This window comes from Arvicanthis niloticus, chromosome 17 (genome assembly GCF_011762505.2).
Source record: "Arvicanthis niloticus isolate mArvNil1 chromosome 17, mArvNil1.pat.X, whole genome shotgun sequence".
NCBI lineage: Eukaryota > Metazoa > Chordata > Mammalia > Rodentia > Muridae > Arvicanthis > Arvicanthis niloticus.
The window spans coordinates 36,243,638-36,268,785 of NC_047674.1; the positions used below are offsets into that span (position 1 = coordinate 36,243,638).

Consider the following 25,148-nt stretch of genomic DNA (forward strand, 5'->3'; position numbering starts at 1 on the left):
TGCTGTTTCACCACAAATTTATTGTTAATATCTGAGATCGGGATCTCAGCTATCCCATTTCATCTGCCCAGTAATCCGTGGGCGAGCGGCAGAAGCTGTCTAATATTGTTGATTGCACAGGCTCAATCGTTTCTTTCTGGTAAACGAGCTACTTGTCATAATAACATCTCTACAGCAGAGAGTCCCATCCTATATAAAATACTCCAGGAATTTATTTCCCTCCGCATCTGTTTCTTCATTTTCCAGTTCATACTTCTTCATGGCAACAAAGTATCGAATGAAAGTCTCTCCCAGAGCCTGCTTCAAACACTCATCTTGCTCCAAGGCAGCAAGGGCATCTTCCATCTTCAAAGGGATCTCGGAAGGTTCTGCTTGATAAAGATCCTGGCTGTCATCTGAACCAGCCACAGTACCATCACTGGTCTGAAGACCATCCAAGCCTGCTGCCACAGTGGCGGCTAACACCAGGTAAGGGTTCGCGGTTGCTGACCCTAGTTTATTTTCTATCTGGGTGCCTTTTTCACCATGACACTTGATGTTCAAGGCACAGCTGTTGTCGTTGTATCCCCACGTGGTGGGCACGCTGTCCTTCAGGTCTCTGCTGTCCTTGCAATAGCGTTTGCGACAATTGACAGCAGGGGCCATCAGGCAGCTGAGAGCAGCAGAGTGCTTCAGCAGGCCTGCCAACCACTTCTTCCCGGTGAGCGTGAGCCTCTCCACCCCAGAACCACTCCAGAACATGTTTGTCTTCCCACCCACATCCCAGACGCTATGAGACAAAATTCCTGAATTGCAGAATCCAGTCTCAATGACAAGGCTTGCTATGTAATTATATCTCCTGGCCACTTCTTGGACACCTGTTCTGAGGGTGAAGGCATTATCGGCTGAGCTAATGCCAAACTCAGGGAGAAAACATATCTCCATCTGCCCAGGCCTGGTAGAAGAGGAGAAGCTCTCCACATTTGCCCCGGTGTGATACAGGCCATCAACCAGCTCCTGCATGAAGGGCTGGTCATGGTTACTCAGTAATGTTGAGGCAGGAAACGATATGGTCTTTGAATTGATCACTTCGGGCACACCAAAAATGCAGAAATCATAGATGAAGGCAGACAGCAGGCAGAAGCCAGCGTCCTGCAGCTGGCGCAGCTGCCTCTTTGCGATGTACCTAGGGGACGTCAGCAGAGGCTCGCCTGTCACCGTGAAGGTGTCACAAATCACCCGTGCGGTCCTCTCTGCCCAAGGCAAGACTCTGAAGGTCGACAGCTCTGGCATGAGGACTATGTCACTATTGAAGCACGTGGCTCTTATGTGATTCACCTCATTGTCCTTAGGGTTCGGCATCAATTCCAGATAACCACGGGGCATGAAAACTCCGTGGGTCACTTTTTCCTGAAGAAGAAAAAGGACAAATGAACTAGGTTCTAGAACATGAAGAAAAAACATGAAGATAAACAAAACAGGAGGAGAGGATAATAAGTAAGGTAAGCTTAATATCTGTGAATTAACATTAACTGTCACATAAATTTTTTAAAATTAAAATAAATATCAAAAAATGAAACACCGAAAGAACTATTTTCTCTTACAGACCTTTTGAAAATTTTTAATATTTTAATACTAGCCTTCATATGTTTTTAGATGTGGAAAACAACAATCATAACTGCTTCACATAGGTATTCATAAATGCTTTAAGGATTAAAGAAAACCATTATATAGCAGAAGACAAGGGCTTATAACTTTATGGAAATACTTAAAATTATAAATAAAACATTTTATAATACATTTTATTTTATAGCACTGTTTCTAAAACCGCGGGTAAGACTTTCCTTTGATGTGGTATATTTTATTTTATTACCTTATATATTAGATGGGTGTGATATGATAATTCCATACACATAAACAATGTATTGATCACATGGTCTCCATTTCCTGGCATTCCTGACAATATATAACAAGTCATTATGAACTATACTTGCTACATTGTGTCAGAGAACTAGAGCTTACAATTCCTGTTTGTATTTTGATGATCATTAACCAACCTTCCTCTATTCCTATTTTCTTCCTGTTTCCCAACCTCTCACAGAACAACATCCTATTTAGATCAACATTTTAGTATCCATATGTGAAAGAGAACATGAAGCGTTTGTTTCTGTTTCTAACTTATTTCACTAAATTTTATTATAGGGTTTAATTATTTTTGTGTTCAAAAATGTAATATATATATAGATATATATATATGCCATATTTTCATCATTCTTTCACCCAGCAATACTAATTTAGATTGACTGTGAATAGTGTAGTAATAAACAGGTCCATTAGATAATCCAGTTCTCTCACATAAGTATAAGTAAATGATAACAGTCTATTAAAAGAGACAAGTAAAGCCATAATTGTGCTTTATTCTATTGTAATATTGTAACCCCCCTGCTGACTAATACTGAAGGAATCTTAAATCTTTGTTGGAGAGAAGACTGTGGTCAGACACAGGACATTTGTCACAGATCCCAACAGCCAGAACTTCACTTATACAACCCACTTAAGGAGTACCTACTTCATTGTCTCACAGAGTACCAGAAAATTTATCTGTAGATGAGAACCTCTATCTTTAAAGTTATAGTTTCCAAAGGTAGCATTCCTGTCAGTACAGACTGGATCTCAGCAGAGATCCAAGTTAACTAGAGTCCTAGTTAAATATCTTTTATTAATTGCTGGAATGGAGTTAGGCAAGTGACTGGATGATGTGAGCCCTTGTTGGACATGATTCTCTTAGGTCCAATGGACTTACTCATGTATTTTAATGTTGTTAGGTGTTAAGCAGCAGAGGTTAACATGAAGTTACAAAGCTGGACAGGTACATTTAAAAAATGAAACTTTTGGAAACTATCTAAGAATCTCAACAAGCCCTCACATGGGTGGAACAAAGCCCCTGACTGTTAAAAGTGGTTTTCATAAACTCAGCAAGCATCACAGGGTTAATACAAACATCCTAACACTCTACAAGCAACATTAGTTTGCCCCCATCATCCTCAGAAACACCGCCAAAATGGCTACTGTGTAGGGCCAGCAACTCTACACGATCATATGGACTGGTTCCTTCACAACCTACCACTTTTACATATACTCTCAAGTACTATTGAGTTAACTCTTATTTTTTTCATTTTCTTGGTTGGTTGGTTGGTTGGTTGGTTGGTTGGTTGGTTGGTTGATTGGTTGGATGGTTGGTTGGTTAGTTGGTTGAAACAAGGTCTTCATATAAGCCCAGGCTTGCCTTAAATGCACTGTGTTTAACTAGAAAACCTAGCCCTCTTGCCCCTGCTTCCTGGGTGCTAGGATTACAGGTGTGCACCACCACATCAAGCCCCCAAATTTGCTACACTTTAGAGCTGTACATGTAAATTTTATGGATACTCACATGCATTCACATAGACATGAATGCTCACACACATCCACAATGTGAGATTGCTGTGTGGAATATTTTAATACCAAATTTCACTGGGAGAAATGGTGTTGTTTCCCCATTTGATCATTTCTTAGTTCAAAAAATTTATATGGTAGTTGTATGTTTCTGAGATGGGTTCTAAAATAAATGTGTTCAATTCATGAAATTTGTGAGAAATCACACAATCTAAGTCTGCATCATATTTTCTTTGCTGTGAGCAGTGGAGAACAGATGGTCATTATTGGACACCGGCAGTCCTTTGAAAACTGTAACAATAGTAAAAAAAAATCACACTTTATTCTTTAGACTATTTCATCTATGAGTTTCAGAGCACTTTTTTTCTAATATTCTCTTTTCTTTAAACATTTTTGAACATGTAGCAGAATTTTCACCATTTCCCATTCACTGTGGGACATATCTAAATTTCTGCACGGGGGTATAAATAGCTGTTCAAGACAATAAATTATCTTAAATTATGTGCATAGGAGTGAAACACTAAAATGGCTTCATACTTTCTCAACAGATCCCTCTGAGCTTAATAGAAATTTTTGCAGATTAAGTTAAAAATCCTTTGGCCCCTGCTATTTGAAGTACAAGGAAGGCTACCTTTTGAAACAAGCCAAGAGTTGGTTGTGAGATCTATAATCATATGTCACACTTTTATTAAATTTAGGATAGAGCTCACATGACCCATATATGATTTAAATCAAATCAGTCCTTTGATAAAACAAGATTCTACATGTTTGTTGGAACATGCTAATGCCAGGCACATGGGAAATTTTCTAAACAGCAGAGATGTCATTGAACCATAGCTTTCTTCTTTGACCTCGTCCGATAGTGTACCATCCTTCTCCTCTAGTCTCAGCAGTTTTGTTTTGTTTTTAGAAAACCAGTGTTAACATTTAAAATAAGAAGCAATACTTACTTCAGATAAACAATAAAAGGAGTATTAAAGCTGAGCTAGAAGCAGTAGCTACAGAAAAATACAGTAGATACCACTGAACTGTTCAGTGAGGCTAGTGTTTCAACACTATGGCTGCCTGGCTGCTTTAGTTTGAGAGTTTTTCTAATTTTATAAATAAGCACATGTTATCTCTTCTAGTCATTAATCTAACTTACTAATTTCAATTAGGTGTTTTATTTCCATTAATAAAATTGATTTAAAATGATTCTTGTAATCCCAGTGCTGAGGAGAAGTTTACATGGGCTCCCACCCATAACCAACAGCTTATGTGCAATTGACACCACATAGCTTTCCCCAGTCTCACTAGGTATATTAGTCACACTTTTGGTAAGACTCCATCTCCAACAGTAGATGCCCAATACAAGACAACCTTGATGGTGTTTTTGTAGACTTTTTGTCTCAAATTGCTTCATTTGGTATATTTAGGTTTCCACTTTTTGTGGTGTGTGTGTGTGAGGCAGGGGAGAGGGAGGAAGGGAAGGGGGAGGGAGAGAGAGAGAGAGAGAGAGAGAGAGAGAGAGAGAGAGAGAGAGAGAGAAACAGAGAAACAGAAACAAAGTGTCAGAGAGTTTCTTGTTTTCTTTTAGGGTTTTGTTTGCTTGCTTGTTTGTTCTGTTCTTTAAAAAGAGAAAGAAACTGCATACAGTGTGTGGAGGTGGGGGATCTGGAAGGAGGTGGGGAAAGGGTAAAGCATGGGAATAACATGTATAAAAGCTCGTTTCCATAAAAATAAATCTAAGTGACTTTTTTTATAAAAAAAATAGACAGACTATTAATTTCACATTTCTGCCTAAGAAAATTTTCACATATTCAATATATACATTCAATGTGTATTTTTTGCATATTCAATATATATTCAAATGTTTGAATATGTATTATTCAGATTAGCTTTCACAAATGAACTTATATGTTCACCATAAAGTGTCAATGTTAATTTAGTCTTCAATCATTAATATTTGTGATACAAATACTAATATTATACCTTCAAACATTCCAAAATAAATTTGAAGTGTTTTGTTTAGCAATAGGTGCTCTCTAATTATAAAGTTAGAATAAGAGAATAATGAACTAGGGCTACAGGAAAGAAAATTATTTGAAAATGGGAGAGTAAGAATAAGCACCCCAATGAAAAGAAATACGTGTTGGCTTAAAGTAAACAAAATGACACTAGAAAATCCTAAGATTGTATTCAGAGATGCAATGTTTCTCGATACCACTGTTTTCAAAATTTAATATTCATTAAGTCATCTAACAACAATTGTGTATATTCATATCTGAATTACAGCTGAAAGGGTCTGCTTTTTATCTAATAAATCATCTCTATTTAATCATTTCTACCTTTTGTGTTTGCTCTTGGGTCTTGAGTTGCAATTTTCTCATGTCAAATAAAATATAATCTTTATAATTGCTGTATGAGAAGAGAAGATAGTTCTGTAGAGCATGATTATTCGAGGCAGAAGGACTGAAATAACCTGCATTAATTAGTTTCCTATTTCTATTGGGTAAAGGAATTGCTATTGCGTGTTCATCTCCTTGGGGAGCAAGAAAACGTATGGGGAGGGGACAAGAAAAATGGCAAAACAAATTATTGTGTTTCTGCTCAAATCACTGTACAGATTACAAGGAAATGCGGATGAGTAGTGAACAGCACCTGCTTCCTAACGGTCATGAAGCCACCCTCAGAATAATGGTAAAACTCACTTGAAAAAATTGTGCAGGGATGCTCTTAGATCTGGAGACACCGTGCAAGTCTGTCGCTTCAAATCGTACAAACTGGAGGTGGTTTTTGGCCATTTCCTGTTTAATGTGTTTCATTCTAGAAGAAAGTTGAGGCAGGGTCAAACTCTGAGCATTTTCCCGGTTGTGATCTGTGGGGTAATAATTTGAAGTCACTGGATCAGGATGGACCAAAAGACAGTAGGGTAGACGTAGCAAATTAGCCACTACAGTTACAAACAAGAGCAATATATGCCCATCACATGATCATAATTTCACACAGATATCCCACCTATCTCTCACTTGCCTTTACAGTCATCCCAAGAGCACTGTAAACACCCTCAGGGACTGTTCATCAGTTAAGACTTGTTCATCAGTTAAGACTTGTTCATCAGTTAAGACTTGTTCATCAGTTAAGACTAAAAAGATGGTAACATCACATCCTTACTGGAAACACTTGTTTGTGAAAATAATCAGAAAAAAAGGAAAAAAGAGAAAACCTTTGCTCATGGAAGACAATGGATAACCTGACAGCATAGGGGATGTACAAGTGACCTGTGGATGCCTATCATTAAAGCTTTGTGCCTTCTCGGACAAACCTGTGAGATCCAAACTGAACATCCCTATGTACTTAGAGATACAATTGCATTTGTGTTTTCTGTTGTGCTGGTTCCTTTCCCCCCTTCTTTCCTTTCCTTTCCTTTCCTCTCCTCTCCTCTCCTCTCCTCTCCTCTCCTCTCCTCTCCTCTCCTCTCCTCTCCTCTCCTCTCCTCTCCTCTCCTCTCCTCTCCTCTCCTCTCCTTTCCTTTCCTTTCCGTTTCCCAAAAGTTACCTTCCATCTTGGCAATGACATCTGAGTCTTAGAAGCGCACCTCTCCGCTAGATTTCACAATTATTTAAGAAAGATAACAAGAATGGGAGTGGAGATGAGAAATTGGGACTCCGTGGCCAATTTTTTAAGTCAGAAATATGATAAAATGTCCATTTCCAGAATGTTAAAGGAGTCTGAAAATTCTAAAACTTTGGAGCTAGGAAAGACTTTTGATACAAAGTTTATCTAGTCAGTTCATTAACCCAATGAGACTCACAGCAGGAATGCAAGCTCCCCACCTCTCCCTCTTTCTTTCTCCCCCTCTCCCCTCTCCCCTCTCCCCTCTCCCCTCTCCCCTCTCCCCTCTCCCCTCTCCCCTCTCCCCTCCCCCTCCCCCTCCCCTCTCTCCCCTCTCCCCTCTCCCCTCTCCCCTCTCCCCTCTCCCCTCTCCCCTCTCCCCTCTCCCCTCTCCCCTCTCCCCTCTCCCCTCCCCCTCCCCCTCCCCTCTCCCCTCTCCCCTCTCCCCTCTCCCCTCTCCCCTCCCCCTCCCCCTCCCCTCTCTCCCCTCCCCTCTCCCCTCTCCCCTCCCCCTCCCCCTCCCCTCTCTCCCCTCTCCCCTCTCCCCTCTCCCCTCTCCCCTCTCCCCTCTCCCCTCTCCCCTCTCCCCTCCCCCTCCCCCTCCCCTCTCTCCCCTCTTCTCTCTCTCTCTCTCTCTCTCTCTCTCTCTCTCTCTCTCTCTCTCTCACACACACACACATCACTGTTAATATGGAATCTAGAATCTAGTTTTCTAGTTCGGGTAGGTGGCTTATTACCAGGGTGTGAATGGAACACAAAAAATAAAATGGTCAGGCACAAAGTATGCATTATAAATGCCACTGTCAGAACCTTTGGGGACAGTGAAAGAACACAGAGGGTCAGCACAAATCAAGATACCCACATTCTTCCTTTCATGCCTGGCAGCCTTCCCCCTCTCTGTGTGTTTCTGCTTCTTCATTGTTAAAATATTACCCAATTGTTATGAGGATTAAATAAGGTATTTAACAGTGCTGGGAGTCAATAAGCATTATGTAAGTGCTACTTAAATGCAAAAAGTGAGCCCAATTACCCAACCCCAGTAAATGGTGCTGCGATCACGCCCGCGTTTAAATACCCATCAATCTGTCGCACCACTAACATCAAACAGCTATAATTTTTAAGTGATAACTGGGTATCAGTTTTCAAGATATAATTAGGCTTTAAAATAACCATAAAGATTGACAGTCTAAAAACACAGATTGAGCAGATTTTAAATACATGAACCATGAGGGAAACAAATTACTGGTGCCACCTCTACACATACATTAGATATAATATCCTGTCACTATACGTCTGGCTGGCCCAGGCTTTATAACTGCCGTATAACCTGCTGTTTAACACAAACAATTACGCTGGCACAATTAGGATGTTACATGCTAAATTAACAGTTGGTGCATTCCCACCTTATTCTGAACCATTGGGTGTTCAGCCCAAGTTGAATAAAGCAGCTTATATAAAATAAAAGTCATAAGCAGTTTAGACTATGGAAGTCTTCACATAAACAGTATTTCAGACATCATAAACAATTCTGGATGTGATATAAAGCAGACTCTTTTATCCTGCAAGGAAAAAAAAAAAAAAAAAAAAAAACAGAGGCCACTCTATTGCCTTACCAGTGATGAGAAGGCAAGTTAGCTTATTAGCCATTTGTCCTATCTGTAGCCTCTAAGATTCCTACAATAAATGTCTATTGTTTTATATGGTTTCTTTTGTCTTTCCTTTTTTTAAATTTCTATACAAATTTACAGGTTTCATTATGACATACTTAATCATATGTGTCATTGTCCTTAGCTCTGTTCCGTGACTTCTTCCACTTTCTTCCCTCCAAAAGTCCCCTCTGTTTTATTTCACAATGAAAAAATATTCACCTGCTTACAGTCAACCACTCAAGGTCAATATTTTTCATCACCACCTACTTATCAAAATGGTTGTATACCTAAGTAAGTAGTCAGAAAAAGCCCTACCCTCAAACTATCTTGTCACCACACGGGGAAACTATAGGCATTAAAACGTGGCATCAAATGAAGAGGTGGGATGATTCGGGAACATGAGGGACTGGGGAAGTTAAGCACAGTCATCTGGAACATCCACAAAACCTGTCTGCAGTATGAACATGCCAACTCTTATTCACCGAAGCCCATTCTTGCTGAGCTGAGGCTGAGCAGTGAGCACATACATTTGCTTTCTAAGGACACAACTGGTACTGAAGAGGAAGACCCTTAGTGGGAACTTGCATCCTTTCAAATGAAAACCAGAGTTAAAAATCAAAGGTATCCACAGGGATGTTTCTTCTGAGGCTTCTCTCTAGGACTTAGAGTTGATGATATACTTCTTTTTATTTGAGTCCATGGGTTAATGTCTCTTGTACCAATTACCCCAGATTAGGACCCTTCCTACTGATTACCTTTAACCTTAATACCCTTTTGACAGCCTGACTACAAACGCAGTCTGAGGTGCCGAGGATATTTTTGAGCAAACTATTTTAGCTAACTGTACTAGCTCTTTCTCATATTCTCCGGTGTCCGTTATTGCCGTAAAACATGCTGGCCATGTTTCAGAGTCACCTGTTTGGTATCTATCTGTCATTCTTTTGCATGTTGGCCCATGAGAATGGGACTCAGTTCTGCCTGCTGTCATAGCTTCAGAACCTATAGAGATATTGGCCATCACAGGCACTCAGCAAATATGCCTTTAGTGAATAAGTTTGTGTGTTGGCAAATAAATTAATATATCCTATATGATCCCTCATCTAATTATTAAATAAAAATTTGCATCATACCTTTTAGAATATATATCAAGTTTTTCATTTAAAAATTCAGTCTTTCACCAAAGAGAACTCTATCTAACCTAAACTCATTTTTAAAGCATCAACTCATCTTGCTGCATCATAGTCTGAATTTCTTCCCTTAAAATAAATCATATTTGTTACTTCCAATTAACCCATTTGGTCAGTCTTTCTCAGTTGTACATGATGGATAACAGGCAGATAATTACCAGCTCGGGGACTCATTTGTTTTCTTCCAGTGTGATTACTGGGAGGTGTTCTCCTATCCTATCCCCTCAGAGGACTAATAAATTAAATCAATGTGCCTTTTATAGGGCAAGTTTTACTGCTCTGTTTAGGGAGAAAAATAAGGAAACATTAAAGAAAAAAAAACTCAAAACTCATGAGCATCTAGACCACCTTAGAGAAATGCCATCCATATTCTGAGACGACGAGAACATATTCAGTTCCCAAGAAAGCCACCGATGCTTATAAGAGATGGATTGAACAGGAATGTGGACTTCCAGAAATACCAAATCCAGGGCTGGTGCAGTGGATAATCATGCTTCCAGCACAGCCTGATAACTCGAGTTTAATCTCCTTACTCCAGAATAGAAAGAAGACTCCCAAAAGTTCTCCTCTTTTTATATGTGTTTCATGATTTATGTGAACTGGCAGTTAACACACACTACATCATTGTCATCATCAACAAAATTTAATCATTATTTATTTTGTTATTTATTGCATTTTATTTATTTATAATTATTTTTCTATAATAAATATAATAGAAATTAAATTCTTTATACTGATTATGTTATCTGTAATAAATATTATAATATGTTATCTATTGCTTTAATAATAGTAGTTATTCTTATTTAGACAAGAAAAAATAGAAATTTTAAAATGGGGATAACTGCCTGTGACGTGAACTCTTTAACACATGCCGCTTGCTCATGGGATTCTGCCTTCTCTCTGGAGCCCCTGGACCTTCATTCATGGGTCTACAGTGTGCATGGCTGCCTGAGAATACCCACTTAGGGCAATGAGGCCCTGTCTTCCAGCCAGAGTGTGTCAACCTTAGACAGTGCTGCCAAATCTAGGTGGCACAATAACCAGGTGCAAGCCATTAAATACTTATCAAAATTGCTTCTACTTAGGTAAGGTATCCGTTTTCACATTTTTTGTTGTATAATACACTGGCAGTTTACTTGGAATTGTAGGCTACAAGAGCTTAATCCAGGCTGATCAATAAAGGTGCTCATACCCCTACTCATGAGCAGTGGTACAGAGACAGTTCATGGGGATTTTTTTATTTAAGATTAAGATACCCAAATTCTATCTTTGTTTTTCTGTCTGAAAGTAAAGCATATAAAACAAAATACACAAAAACATGTGAAACATACCGCCATAAAGACAATATAGCCAGCTCGCTCTTTTAGCCCTTCCAATGTTTAAAGCCCTGTTTAAATTTATTGGACATACTTAATTTAACTATTAGGAAATTTTATGTAATAAAATTTTGAGTTCAAGCTTTCCCTAAACCATGGGGTAATACTGGTTGGACACTTCTCCATAGCATCATTGGGTGGAGCCCTGAGGTAGCCTAAGTGATACACTCGATCTTCTACCTCATGGGGTCACAGAAAGCTACAGAACTCCCATTTGAACATAAAAGCAGCCACAAGAAATACATATTTGCCAAAAGCATCCTTCAAGCTGAATCTGGGCCATACATTGTTCTACTGATTTCTCATTACTAGCACTAGTTACCCTGACATTTGTATTGTCTGCTCCTGATACACACAGATGTCAGAACAGCTGCTCTTCACCCCCATGGATAGCACAAAGCAAGGCACAAAGAACATGGGGGATAACAGTTGCCATGGCAAAAGGCTATGGTCCTTAAAATAGAAAATAATGTCTTACAGTGTCGAGGCAAGATCTTAGAAGCTTGATGATGATTTTGAGTTTTGGTTTTGGGGTTTTTTTCCCCTGCTAGACATACAGAAGAAGGAAAATTCAGGTTGATTCCAGACAGAAGCATCATCCTGAACTTTACTGGCCCTCAGACATAAAGCCAAAGAAATGATTATAAGAAAAAGGAACCACCCAATTTTAGAAGGAAGCAATCTAGCAATGAGACTGGGTTCTCTCTACATTCTGAATGAAGTTGTATGTGAATCTGTGGTTTTTATAACTCTGTTTGTGACCGTGAGTCCTGCTAGCCAAAGGGATCGAATACAGACAGACCCACATGGTGCTCATTTTCTGTTGGGTCCTATGTGTAATAAAAAGGGAGAGGAGAGAAGGGTGAAGAGAGGTCTGAACTGTACCCTTGCTCCCTGGGAGTTCACCACACAGGTCTTAGAAGGTTCCACCTGTCAAGAATGTCTACATTTACACACAGGTTGTGTATCAAACAATGTCATTAGTGATGGTGACTTTGTTCACATTCTAACTTGACCCCACAAGGAGTGGGGACAGAGTTAAGTCCCATGGCCAATGCAGCATGTTCCAGTAAAGTCCCTAGATATCAATACTAAAGTGGGCATCCTGAGCCAGCAAAACACACTGACAATTGATGCTGTTATTTTTGCTTTCACTGGGAGAGAACCAGTGAACATCCATGTTTAGTGTTTTTCTGGACCTTATACCACAGATTATTTTAGCCTTTTATGTTATAAAAGTTATGTTACAATGAACTGTGGTCCAAACTATAACAGTCTTCATAGCTTCTGTTACAATGAACTGTGGCCCGAATTATAACCGTTTTCATAGCTTCTGTTTCTCCTCTTAGCAAATACATTTAGAGAACTCTGAAATTAACCACAAAAAAAAAAAAAAAAAAAAAAACCTGTAGCTGGTAATTGTCATCAAAAGGGAGGATACAAGTTACACCCCATTTCTGTAACTTCATAACCCACTATATTCCCTCTTTTTCAAACCTCATTCATTTAATCTATTCTTTATAGATTGGCTCAAACAATAAATGTCTCTTTTTTAACCAGTTTCTATCACTTGTATCCAAGAGTTTCTATCACTTGTAACCAACATACTCATGCACTGGAACAATTACTCAGCAATCCAGAGACTTTAAATGATGGAATTACATTTTTAGAGAAGACTCAAATGCTCTCGCTTGGCAACCCCTCAGTTTCCTAGATCAGTAGCCTGAAGCGTAATGAGGCTACAAAGAGCTTTATAAACACAGATGTGGAAATTTTCCTCTGTCTTTGCTTGGAGGGCTGGGATCTTTACCATTATCAGATCATCTTGAGTTCAAAGATCAACTTGGAAACAGTGGCTAGAAGCACTTTCCTGTTTCCTCCAGAATCTTTCCAGGTAATTACTTACCAGTATTTGGGTTGAATTCAGCATCAGGAGCACCAGCTGAGGCACTGGGAAGCGAGGGTTTTAACACTGGCATCTGGTCGTGGGCATCTTCAGTATTGTGTGAGGACCAAGACTCGGCAGAGCCAGGTTTGCTCACATCTGCCGTTTGGTTTCTGTATATCTCTGTGTTAATGATGGGAAAAATGTCAAAACACATTAGATTTGTTTTCAACCATCTTTAATACAGCATAAAGACTGCTTGAAAAGATTCCTTTCCCATGCAGTGATACATCAAACAGGGACAGTGCGCGTTGCCTGTCCTAGATGCAGGCTGTAAGGAAGTGTATTGTCTGTAATAATAATAATAATAATAATAATAATAATAATAATAGCCATTAACACCCCCCTCCACACACACACATACACATATACAGCAGAGGACTCCCTGGTCTGGCCTGAGTGAGAGAAGAAGCACCTAACCCTGAAGAGACTTGAAGCCCCAGGGAGTGGGGTGTCTTAGTGGTGGGGTGGGGTAGGGTGGGGAACATCCTCTTGGAGACAGGGAGGAGGAGGAGGAATGGGATGTGGAACTGTAGGAGGGCACACCGGGAGGTAGGGGGTAATGAATGGACTGTAAAAAAGTAAAAGTAATATTTTAAAAGGCCGTTGAAGCCTGCTTTTATTGTTAGCATGGGCTAAGCATCCCTTTTTTCCTCCTCTTTGGAACACCAGGAGTGACCTTATTCCTACTCAGCACTATGTCAGACCTGTTAGAGTACTGTAGGGTTTCAGCAAGTGGGTTAAAAAACTCCCTTTAGAACTTTTCTGTGGTCTCCCAGGCCTGTAGCCATCAAGCTCATATTCGTTCTCAGTGCAGAAGGGAGCTTCTTTCCAGCTCTGCTTTCCATCCCCCACCCCACGCCAGCATCCTTCCCTCGAATCCTAACTTTTTGATTGGCTATTTCTTCCACAGTTGATGCCAGGTTACATATTTGCCATCTTTCATGGAGCAATACTTAGCATCTTATCGGCCCTTTGCTTCTCCAGACGTAGAGAAGTGTTCCATGGGAAGGAACGTGAAATAGAAAATGCCGCTGTCCAAACCAATCACAAAGGGTCACGGTAGCCGCATACCAGTGGAATTGTCCATGGTGATTTCGTCCCCATCCGCTGAGCAAAGATGTGGTTTGGCGAGTTTTCTCCTCGTCCTTTTCAACTTGTTCATCCTGCCACCGTCAGTCGCATTGCCTTCATCTTTTGTTGGGTCCTGTCATAATTAGTAAACAAAACCCCACATAACATACCATGCATCCAGTTGGATTTGGATGGAGCACGAGACATTCTCTACTGGAAGTAAGCAGCCGCTTGCTTGCCCCCTTCCATGACTCAAAGAGGCCGTATTTTCTCTGCTTTCTTTGATCTGTGTTACAGAAAACTGTTGAATAAATCAATCTCATGTCTACTTAATCAGTGTTTACTTATTCTTACCTCAGAATGTTTTACGTGGATTAATCCATAATAATTGATGGAACCATTTTATGTAAAAAGTTTTATTTTTATGAATTTTAATGTTTTCTAATCATCTTGACCAAAAGCACAAGCACTTGAAATTTTGGATTCTCCCTTTTCCTTCACTCTCCCTCACCCTCCTTCACCCTTTATGTATCAATATTAACTTCGATTTAAAAGGGAGTTTCATCCACTTGTACATTTTTTAAAGCTGACTTTCAAAATTTTATTAGAATATACAAATGATCTTCACTGTGACATTTCCATGTATGTACATAAAGTACCAGATTCACCCCCTTGTTGACCAGCTCGGCCTCCGTTCCTCTGGTCTTGCCAGTGATTTGAAATATCTTACTAGAGTTATTTTTTTATGGCTTGATAAAATCTAAAAATACACTAAAAGCAAAATATCCAAAATAATTTACTTGTAATTGTTAATAAGAATTTCCAAGCAGTAAGAAAGGTTGGTGAGGGTATCTCATTGCTGGTAATAGAAACGATCACCTGTGCAAGCATGGGACACGAAATTGTTCGCTGAAAAGAAAATTTTAACCTTGTGTTGGTACTTTTAGGGTGTGTTTATATATGTGTGTGTATAAGTATGCATGTGTGTGTATGTATGTGTATGTCTGTATGTGTATGTTTGTGTGTATATATGTTTGTGTGTATGTGTGTATGTGTATACTTGTGTGTATGTGTATGTATATGTATGTATGTGTATGCTTGTGTGTGTATGTATATGTATATATGTATGTGTATGCTTGCATGTGTGTATATGTATGTGTATTATGTGTAAGTTTGTGTGTATGAATGTATATGTGTATATGTATGTGTATGTTTTGTGTGTATGTTTGTATGTATATATTTGCATGTGTGTATGTATGTGTATGTTTGTGTGTATGTGTGTATGTATGTGTATTTGTGTGGGTATGTGTGTATGTGTATGTTTGTGTGTGGAAGTGTGTGTGTGTGTGTTTGCAAGCTGCAAATTTTGGCTTGAAGTGAGAGAAAAGTGAGAAAGTGAAGGCAAAGCCCATTTAAATGTTTTGAGCTGTTTTATTTTTAAAGAGCAGATTTTGAAAGGTCCCATACATGGGGAAATTATAGAAATACATATCCAGGGCAGCAGCATGCAGAGAAATATGGATTTATCATTAAACCAATCCAGTCTTTGAAGATGAAAGAGGGAATGGTAATATGTAACCATGGTAAATTGTGATTGTTGTAACTAGATGAGTGTATATTTCATGAAACAATATTTTTATTTTATCAATTCTTAGTTTAGCACAAAAAGTAATGTGTTTTCCTGATAGTTTCTTCTTGGAATTTTATGACTTATCGGAAAACTGTAGTCTTTTCACTTCAGATAATCTTACATTTGGTCGTATAAACTACTATATGATACTTTATTTTTCCTAATAGTTTAGGACTTTATTCAAATATTTGCATAAATTTCTCAGTATGCTTATGATAAATTGAGCAGTGTTATTGGACATAGGTTTAGTTCCAAAATTACATGGCCAGGAATGTACAGTTTTACTTTTGAATGCCTTTTTACATGGACATATAGTGATATTTTACAGAAGTGCTATTTAGAAAGATAAACAAGTTTCACTGGATTCTGAGCTGGCTGATGCTGGTCTTAGGCTGAGCCCCTCTAGAATTCCTCTCAATGTATAGGTTGACAGAATCATGTGAGAAAATTTTAAGACACCTCCAACTTCAACTCCAGTGTCAACTGAACAAACAAGAGAGTCAAAATGTGCCAAACTCAGCATATCACCATGCAAAGTTCCTTACATAACTCTTGAAATAAGGATTCTCTGGTTTACAAATGAGGAGAGTTCAAGGCCACAATAATGCATGGAATTTAAAGATCCCATAAATTATCTTCTGAGCATCCCATTGTGACCTTTCCATTCTTCTCCCCAAAAGCCAATCACCCAAGACAATATTTTTGTGACAAAAGCAGAAGTAATTTACTGAAGTACTAACCTGAAAAATCCACCCATATGTGTCCCAGGAATGCTGGGATACATGCATCAAACTCAACAAGATGCTTCTCAATGGAGAGGAGTTGTTTCTAATAAAAAATACATTTTAGGGCTGGAGAGGTGGTTCAATGGTTAAGAACATTGGCTACTCTGCCAGAGGACCCAGACTAAATTCTCAGCCCCCAAATGACAGCTCACAACTGTCTGTAGCATTACTTCTAGGAGATCTGACACTCTCATACAAACATATGCAAGCAAAACACCAATGTACGTAAAATAAAAACAATGTTTTTTTAACAATACATTTTAGCCAGGTGTGATGGTGCACGCCTTAAGTCCCAGCACTCAGAAGGCAGGGACATGAAGATCTCTGAGTTTAAGGCCAGCCTGGTCTACATAGTGTACTCTAGGACAGCTAGAGATATAGAGGAAAAACTCTGTCATGAAGAACAACAACAAAAAAAGAATAAGTTTTATTCTGTCTTTTGAGTTTTCTCTCCTATATTATGGTGATCAGACTGTAGACTTTGCTGTATTAACTGAAACAAATTTACTGGATCCCTGGGCTGCCCCACATCAATAGAAAACTTTTTTCCTTAATCTTGAATTTGCACTTGGCTACAGTATGAATGATGTCTTGTGAAAATCCTTCTAATACATAGTTCTTATGATATTACCAGGTGAATATTTATTATTACCTCCATCACAGGCACACAAGGATTAGATGATTTGCTCAATGTCATTTTGATAGGCAAGTAAACATTCAAACCTAAGCCACTTTGGGGGGATGTTTCCCACATTGTCCCAGCCAAACACTTGATCTAAATTAAATTCCATTCCTATTACATAATGCTACCTACTAAACTCATAAAACATGCTTTATTTCCTCATTATGTATGAGTGTGTATTCCCTTTCAGTAATATTTTTAAATAATTTTTCTTATGTAACAGCTAAAGCTGTCTTAGTTCTCATCACTAGAAAGTCTAAAGAGTGGTGATACCTGCTATGGACAGGGCAAAAATCAAAGATATAAAAATAAAACATGATCCAGACAGACCCTTGCAATGTAGTACAGGCATTAAAGTATCTTCAAAGCAGTTGAAGTCTTTCATAATATGAATAATGAAATATTCTTAGGTCACCCTAGGTCAGGGACAGCAAAATCTAGTGCCACAGAGAATAGACAGAACCAGTGAACCAAGGCTGAACAGAGCCAGGTGATCCCTCTAGGGAGGACCTGACAGTGGTTCCATCTGCCCAATGCCTGTCAAAGAATCGCCCCCAAACTGTCAATTCTACACATTGCCAAAGTGTTCTTGAAACAAGGATTCTGTTAGTAATTTTATCTAGTATAGAAAAAAAATCAGCTTTATCCTAATGTTTTATGGGATAGATGAGAAATATAGATAAATATACATACACATATATAATAGATAGATGATAGATAAATAGATAGGTACATATCAAGATGATAAGTAAATGATAAATCATAGATAGATAGATAGATAGATAGATAGATAGATAGATAGATAGGAGATAGATGATAGGTAGATAGATGATTAATAGATAGATAATAGATAAATGATAGCTAGAGATAGATAGATAGATAGATGATAGATAGATGATAGATAGATAGATAGATAGATAAGAGATAGATGATAGGTAGATGATTGATAGATAGGTAATAGATAAATAGATGATAACTAGCTAGATAGATGATTGATAGAAAAATTTATAATAAACATGATAGCTATATAATAGATAGATACATACATACATACATACATACATACATACATACATACATATATACATAGATGATAGAACCTTTGTACTTTGTTCATATTCACCCCAACTGCCTCTTCCATCTCTCCTGGCTCACATCTTGCTGAAAAACAAATTCCTCTCAATTTCACTTTTCATGTTTTTTAAACGTTGGGAACAAATTTAGCATAAAAGATAAGGGATAAAGAAGAAAAGTTTCTCAGCTCTCTCAAAACTGTAGAGTATATGACTATGCAGGCCCTATGTGCACACTGGCTGGTGGTAGCCCTGTTTCTTCCCCAGCAACAGTACTTAGTGTGACACTGAAAAACAAGTGATACTCAAAATACCTCATCATCACACAAGTGATAACAATTTAAAAACACATTACAGGGCTGAAAAACTGTTCTTACAGAGGACATGAGTTCAATTCTCAGCACCTACTCCAAATGGCTCATAACCACTTTTAACTCTAAGTTCCCAGTAATCTGACACTTGCTTTTGGCCTCCACAGACATAGAGACACATATACATATGCATACATATACACATGCACATACTCATATACATACACTTAAATAAAAATAAAATCTTTAGAAAAGATGAACCAGAGGAGTCAGGAACATACCACAAGAACATGGCCCACAGAACCAACTGACTGGGACTCATGGGAACTCACAGATATCAGGGAGTCTGTAGCGGTCTGACCTAGATCCTCTACTTGGTGTTCTTGTGGATGTCCTAACAGTGGGAGCAGGGGCTGTCCCTGACTCTTGCCTACTTGTAGGACCCTTTTTGTCTTCTACTGGGTTGCCTTGTACAGCCTCGGTGAGATGATATGTGCATGTTCTTATTGTAGTTTGGTATGTCCTGGTTGGTGCTGTATGTATTGATGTTCCTTGAAGGCCTCTTCTTTTATGAGGGGAGGCGGAAGGTGGGGCAAATCTTAGAGAAAAGGAAAGTTAGAGGAGAGGAGGGAGGGGAAATTGTGGTCAGGATGTAATCGATGAGAGAAAAACAATTAAAAGGCACAATGAAAAAAAGAACGTATACCTACTCTATGCTAGTTCACTCTTAAATGTTTTACATCTGTTCATTTATTTGTTTGCAAACAACCCCTTGCAGTGAGTGCATTACAGGTGAGGAAAACCGTATCAAAGAAAAATGAGCCTGGCCCTAAATTACTCATCTCAAGTGCTAGAACTAAGATGTGGAGCCAACTCATTGGATGCAAAGAACCAAATATTTAACTGACAACAGCCAGGGAGAATACCCATCATCATACCCATCATCGCTGCTGAAGTCCAGGGTTCTGGGAAACTGAAGCAAGGTCCTAGAAGGTCTGCTGCAATGTTACCCTAGATTATGAAAGGTGCAGAGCTTGCAAAGGGCCCATGGGACAGAAAGAACATTTAAAGAAGGTTTTGGATTTTGTTTTATTTTCCTTGGAAGGGGGTCATAAAGAAATATCTCTCAAGTGTTCTCTGCCCAATCCATTTAGAAGTATTTTCCTTCTATTTATTTATCAAGTGGTCAGCGTTGTAGCTTTTCCGATTGTGCCATGTGTTAGACAATTATTGACTGGTGTGTATTAATTATTAAAGAGATGGTAGCCATGGTTATCATTGCCCAGGTACCATGGGTCTTCAAGGCTCTTCCTTAGAAACGGGCCTCATTCCATGTTACCTCATGGGCAAGCCTCTGCATGGACTTCAATGTTCTGTGTATCTCTTAGGTTCTCAACACAACAAGCTAGCAGACCATCTCGGGGAGAAGCAGTCATTAACAGCAGCACTGGGATGCTCAGAGGGAGTAAAATGGCCAGCACACACAATACTTTTGTCATTAAGTAGGTAGGAATTGAAGACATAGCCCTGTATTCAAACCTTTTACATTTTTCTAGCATGAAATCTTATCACCAAAAAATGAAATGAGCAGGTATACTATTTAACTAGTTGTGTCTTTACACAACCAGAGGACATTTGAGTTGAAGAAAGTATGAGGAAAACCACATTGCAAGGATGCAAGCGTAAGCACAAGTGTGCAATTCTATGTTGAGTCCTTGGCACAAATAGACAGCTTATCCATCAGACGTTCATCTCATGGTCTCCAAATGCCACAAAGGGCGTTCTGTGTTACAAGCCATTTCCCAATCCTTATTGTACTCAAAACACTGTCTCTGTTGAACTTCATTCCTGTGGCTTAATATAAGCCTGTCATTATGAATTTCAGCTTGCTGCCTTGATCAAATTAAAGAGCCTTAACCTAAAGAAATCCTGTCAAGCATTAAATTCAAAACCTAATTTAACCTAAAAGTTTCCCTCCCAATATAGTAACTAGTGTTATTTAAGTTCTAAATATCACTGGTTTTATTCATCTACTTTTAATTTTCTTTAACAGTTACCTTTTAATGTCAATACTAAACAAACAAAACAACAACAACAAAAACCTGTTTTAGACCCCTGTATAATATTTGTGGTTTGAGGTAAAACCATCAAAGCATTTACCAAGCACTCAAATTATATTGTATTGGTGACAGGCTCATGAAAAAAATAAGCAAGTAAAACAAAAATGACTGTCACCAAGTTTTAACCTCTGCTACAAATACTGGACACAAGAATCAATAGTCATAAGGTATATGTCATATGTAATCATATGTCAAAGATATAAGAATATGTCAAAGAGAAAAAAAATGATATATGGCTCTAGACACCTATGTTAGTCAAGGAAAGGGGGAAGAAAACATCAAAAATATTGACTGAAGGGATATTAACAGGAATACACCACATGCTTACATTCAGACCATCTAAGCATGTGTACTATTGGCCTAAAATTCCTGCTCTAACAACTTGGTCTAAAAACTTCTCCATTTACAATGAGTCCATAACAACTGGCAGTCTACCAATGGAATCTTGAGAGCAGCCTAGAGCAAAACCCAAAGAGTAGCACAGTGTTTCTCTTCGGTGAGCTCACAATTACTTCTGCTGGGCTTGCTGCTATGGGCCTTTGCATACCAATGATGGTGAGGCAGAGATGGGTGGATCTCTATGAATTGGAAACCAGCCTGGGCTACACAGTGAGTACCAGCCTAGCCAGGACAGCTTAAGGAGACTTCTTCATATCTAGTAATAATAATAATAATTAATAATAATAATAACAATAAATGTGTAAATAAGAAGATCCCCCACTACTCATCCTTTGTTACCTGAGTCCCCACACTTTCCTCATGGTCTCTGCAACATAGCTCCTTTCCTATACTGCACCCTTTTGGAACTCTTACCTGGTTTTGTTAACTCTCAGTATCAGTGAAGCAGCTTTCTTTAATCTACATTCTTTTCTACCCAGATTTAAGGACCATGACAATAATTAGTCTGTTCTGCCCAAGCACTGTCACCCCGTATATGCCAGTAATATATTTAGTGTGGAAAGACAATGACATGTCCAGTCCAACAAGCTGGCTTCTCTGAGAACAGTGCAAATAAAATCTGCAACAGAAAATTCTGTACCAGAAAATTACCTCTAAATAACAACTTCAACGAAGAAAAAGAAAATTTTCCAAATATCTGAACTCCTTTGTGTTTTCTAGCAATGTGAAGTCCAATGGTAAAGGAAGGGAATAAAGTACTAATAATACAATAATAAATATAATATTATATAATATATATTCTGTAATATATAAAAATAAAATATAATAATGTAATAGAGACAGCAAGAAATTCTACTGATTCTCTATGCTTTTACTGATTTTATTTAATGTTTTCAAGAGTAAAGTAAAACTTATTGGAGAAATCAAGATTTTTTTCACTAAAAATATATGCATCTGCAAAAATGAAATGAAGGTAAAGTAAAGGTTTGGTGGATGAGAAGAAAGGCAGCAGATATGTTTTCAAAAACAAGATTTCTAAAAGTAAAAAAATGCAATCTGGAGAGATAGCTCAGGGATTTACGAGCACTGGCTGCTCTCTTCCAGGGGACTCAGGTTTGAGTCTCAGCAACCACATGGTGGCTCACAACTATTTGCAAGTCCAGTTCCAAGAGACCCAACTATGTCTCTTGGGACACCAGGAACACATTCGGTATACAAGCATGCATGCAGAAAAAAAATAAGAAATAATCTATAACATTATTAAATATATGTGCAGCATGTAATATGTATGTGTGTGAAACTAGGCTACATGACATGTGTTGAAATAAAAGCTAAGACTATTATAGAACTGTCAGGAAGATACCATTTAAAAAACTATCGCAAATAAAAACATGAGATCTAATCAACAGGAACTCTTAAAATGTTACAAGAGAAGGCATCCCAGCCTGTAATAAATAAATAAATAAATAAATAAATAAATAAATAAATAAAAACATAGTTTCTGCGTAACTGAAGTATCATCTTTAATGGTAAAAAATACACACATGCATTTATGCAAAGGTATGTGGCACACAAAGAAACAAAAACATGTTTTTGATGTTTTTTTCTGATCAATGCTGCTAAGAATTTGGCTGAATGTGTGGCTTCTTGGCACCAAAAACTAAGACTAATAACAGTTTGTGTCACGGACGATCCTGGCAGAGTGTGTTTGGGTTGGGGAAGAATCCACCCTAAGGGATTCCTGCACACACACCATCTGCCCATCCAAACTGGTGGAGACTTTGTTCAGCTGCCTTGTTTTGATTTGACTTCACGCTGCTGCTTGCATCAAGTGTCTTGTGGGGAGGCAAAAGCCTGCCCTGCTCTAACCTTTACTTAACAGGAAGAAGAATGTCATCCTCTATCTTTTCTCTCTCCTCAGATTTCTCTCTCTTGGTTAGATTACAATCCTACATCTGAGACAATGAACAGAGGTTTTCAGTAAAGAACCAGGTATATGTTCTGCTATAGGGTGGTGTTTTATTGTGTTTAATAAGTATGACGTTCTATTCAAGTTGTCAAGAATTTTTTTTAAAGTCTGGCAAAGTGATGCATGCCTGTAATCCCACCATTGAGACACTGTAAGAATAGTGCAAAATATGATGCTAGCTGAGCTACATAGTTATTTCAGACAAAGGGGGAGGGAAGAAAAGGAGGGCATGTGGTTTCACAAAGACAGAGATTGTCTCTTAAGAACTGTGTGCTTTAAAATCATGTTGCAGCCAATCAGTGGTGCCACATGCCTTTCATGCCAGCACTCAAGAGGCAGAGGCAAGTGAATCTTTCTGAGTTCAGGACTAGCCTGGTCTATGAGTTCCAGGACAGCCAAGGCTATACAGAGAAACCCTCTCTTGAAAAACAAACAATAAAATAGTGTTGCTGGTTTTGATCTTCCTAAGATTAAACAATCAATATGTGTTCTAGACAGCTTCTAGTGGGTATGTCAGAATACTTTCCATAGAAGCTGAGACTAGAATCCTAAACTGTAGTAGCAAGAACTAGAGCCCCTCCAGACTCAGCAGCAGAACGTGAAGACCCTTCCTAGTGAACGTGAAATGTAAGAATGAATGTGTCCAGAAGCTGATGCTATTCACACCCACCCCACTCGCCATTTTTCCTGAACCACCATTTAAAAATGTAAATTCACTTTCAGAGAAACATGATCTCTACACATACACGCCCAGACTCAGCCTCTTCTTCCCATGGCATAACACTGCAGGGTAAGCCACGGCTCCTGCTGAGTCAACCTCTCTGTCTTGCACAGCTTTGGCAGGTTTCTGTGTAGGAAGTGGGTTCATCCCCATCTCCCTCCCAAAGCCCGTTGCTCGTATTCATCATGTGTAAGAACATACCCAATTCTTACTGACTTTATCTCTTTTTTCACTAAATGGAAAAGCACAGATCATCTCTGTTCTCTGTATGTCACCGTGTCACGCACAATGCCCTGGCTGACTGTTGCACGTTACACATAGGAGGTCTGTTTCTCAAATTAAATTTCCTTAGTTTAGTTTATAGAAAAGCTTCATTCTTTTAAACTGAACCATAACTTCTTTCCAGTGTGGAAGGCCACACTGTAGTCTTCCAAAATGTTTTGTTGGAAATACAGTGCTAAAAATTAGGGTCCGTACACATGAAGAAATGGACATAAATGAAGCGTGTTCACAAATAATTTCCTTACTATGTTCCTAACCCATCAAGTTCTATCACTGCCTAACAGGTAACATTTTCCAACAAAAATCACACACACACACACACACACATACACATACACAGGCGCGCGCGCACACACACACACACACACACACACACACACACACAGTTACTTCTCACCTTTAGTCATTTAACTGCAAAGGCATTCTTACAAAGACTAAGAATGGAACAAAATAAGCTCTGAGAAACACAAAGACTATTCTCTCAGTAGTAACCAAAATTGGAATAAAATTTTATGGTGTTCTCATTCTTCTAAAACCTGGTGTCTAATGAAGTTACTGTAAGGGATTGCTCAAGCGAAGTACACTTTACTAGATGCAAAGTCCAAGTTGTTCAGTTGTTAATAACTGACTGTGCGGGGGGGAAAAAAGGCATTTCTTCATAAACCTGACAGCACCCATACAAGTCAACTCACAGTGCCCTCATTCCGGCTGACACTCAGAGAAGTTACAGTCATCAAAACCTTCACTGTCGATATTTTGGGAAGTACTATTTTGATTCTTAGCTTCATACCTCCTGTGCAGGGTCCCCTTCATCGTTCATGTCAACCGTTTCTTACGTAAATCAGCCCGTGGCATCCACGCTCCCTTCAGCGATGGCTTCGGGCACATTTATATGTAGACCTCTAACAAAGGCAGTGAATGATGAGTTCCAGGAGGTTCT

General features: G+C 38.7%; 1 protein-coding gene across 1 annotated transcript; it reads right to left on the bottom strand.

The window, feature by feature from the left end:
• Positions 1–25,148, bottom strand: Lgsn (lengsin, lens protein with glutamine synthetase domain). Its single transcript, XM_034521393.2, has 5 exons — positions 24,999–25,148; positions 14,237–14,369; positions 13,124–13,285; positions 6,102–6,268; positions 1–1,389 (listed from the first exon to the last, which is right to left on the bottom strand). Exons 1-5 carry the CDS (start codon positions 25,026–25,028, stop codon positions 190–192), a joined length of 1,692 nt encoding a protein of 563 aa, XP_034377284.1. The 5' UTR covers positions 25,029–25,148; the 3' UTR covers positions 1–189.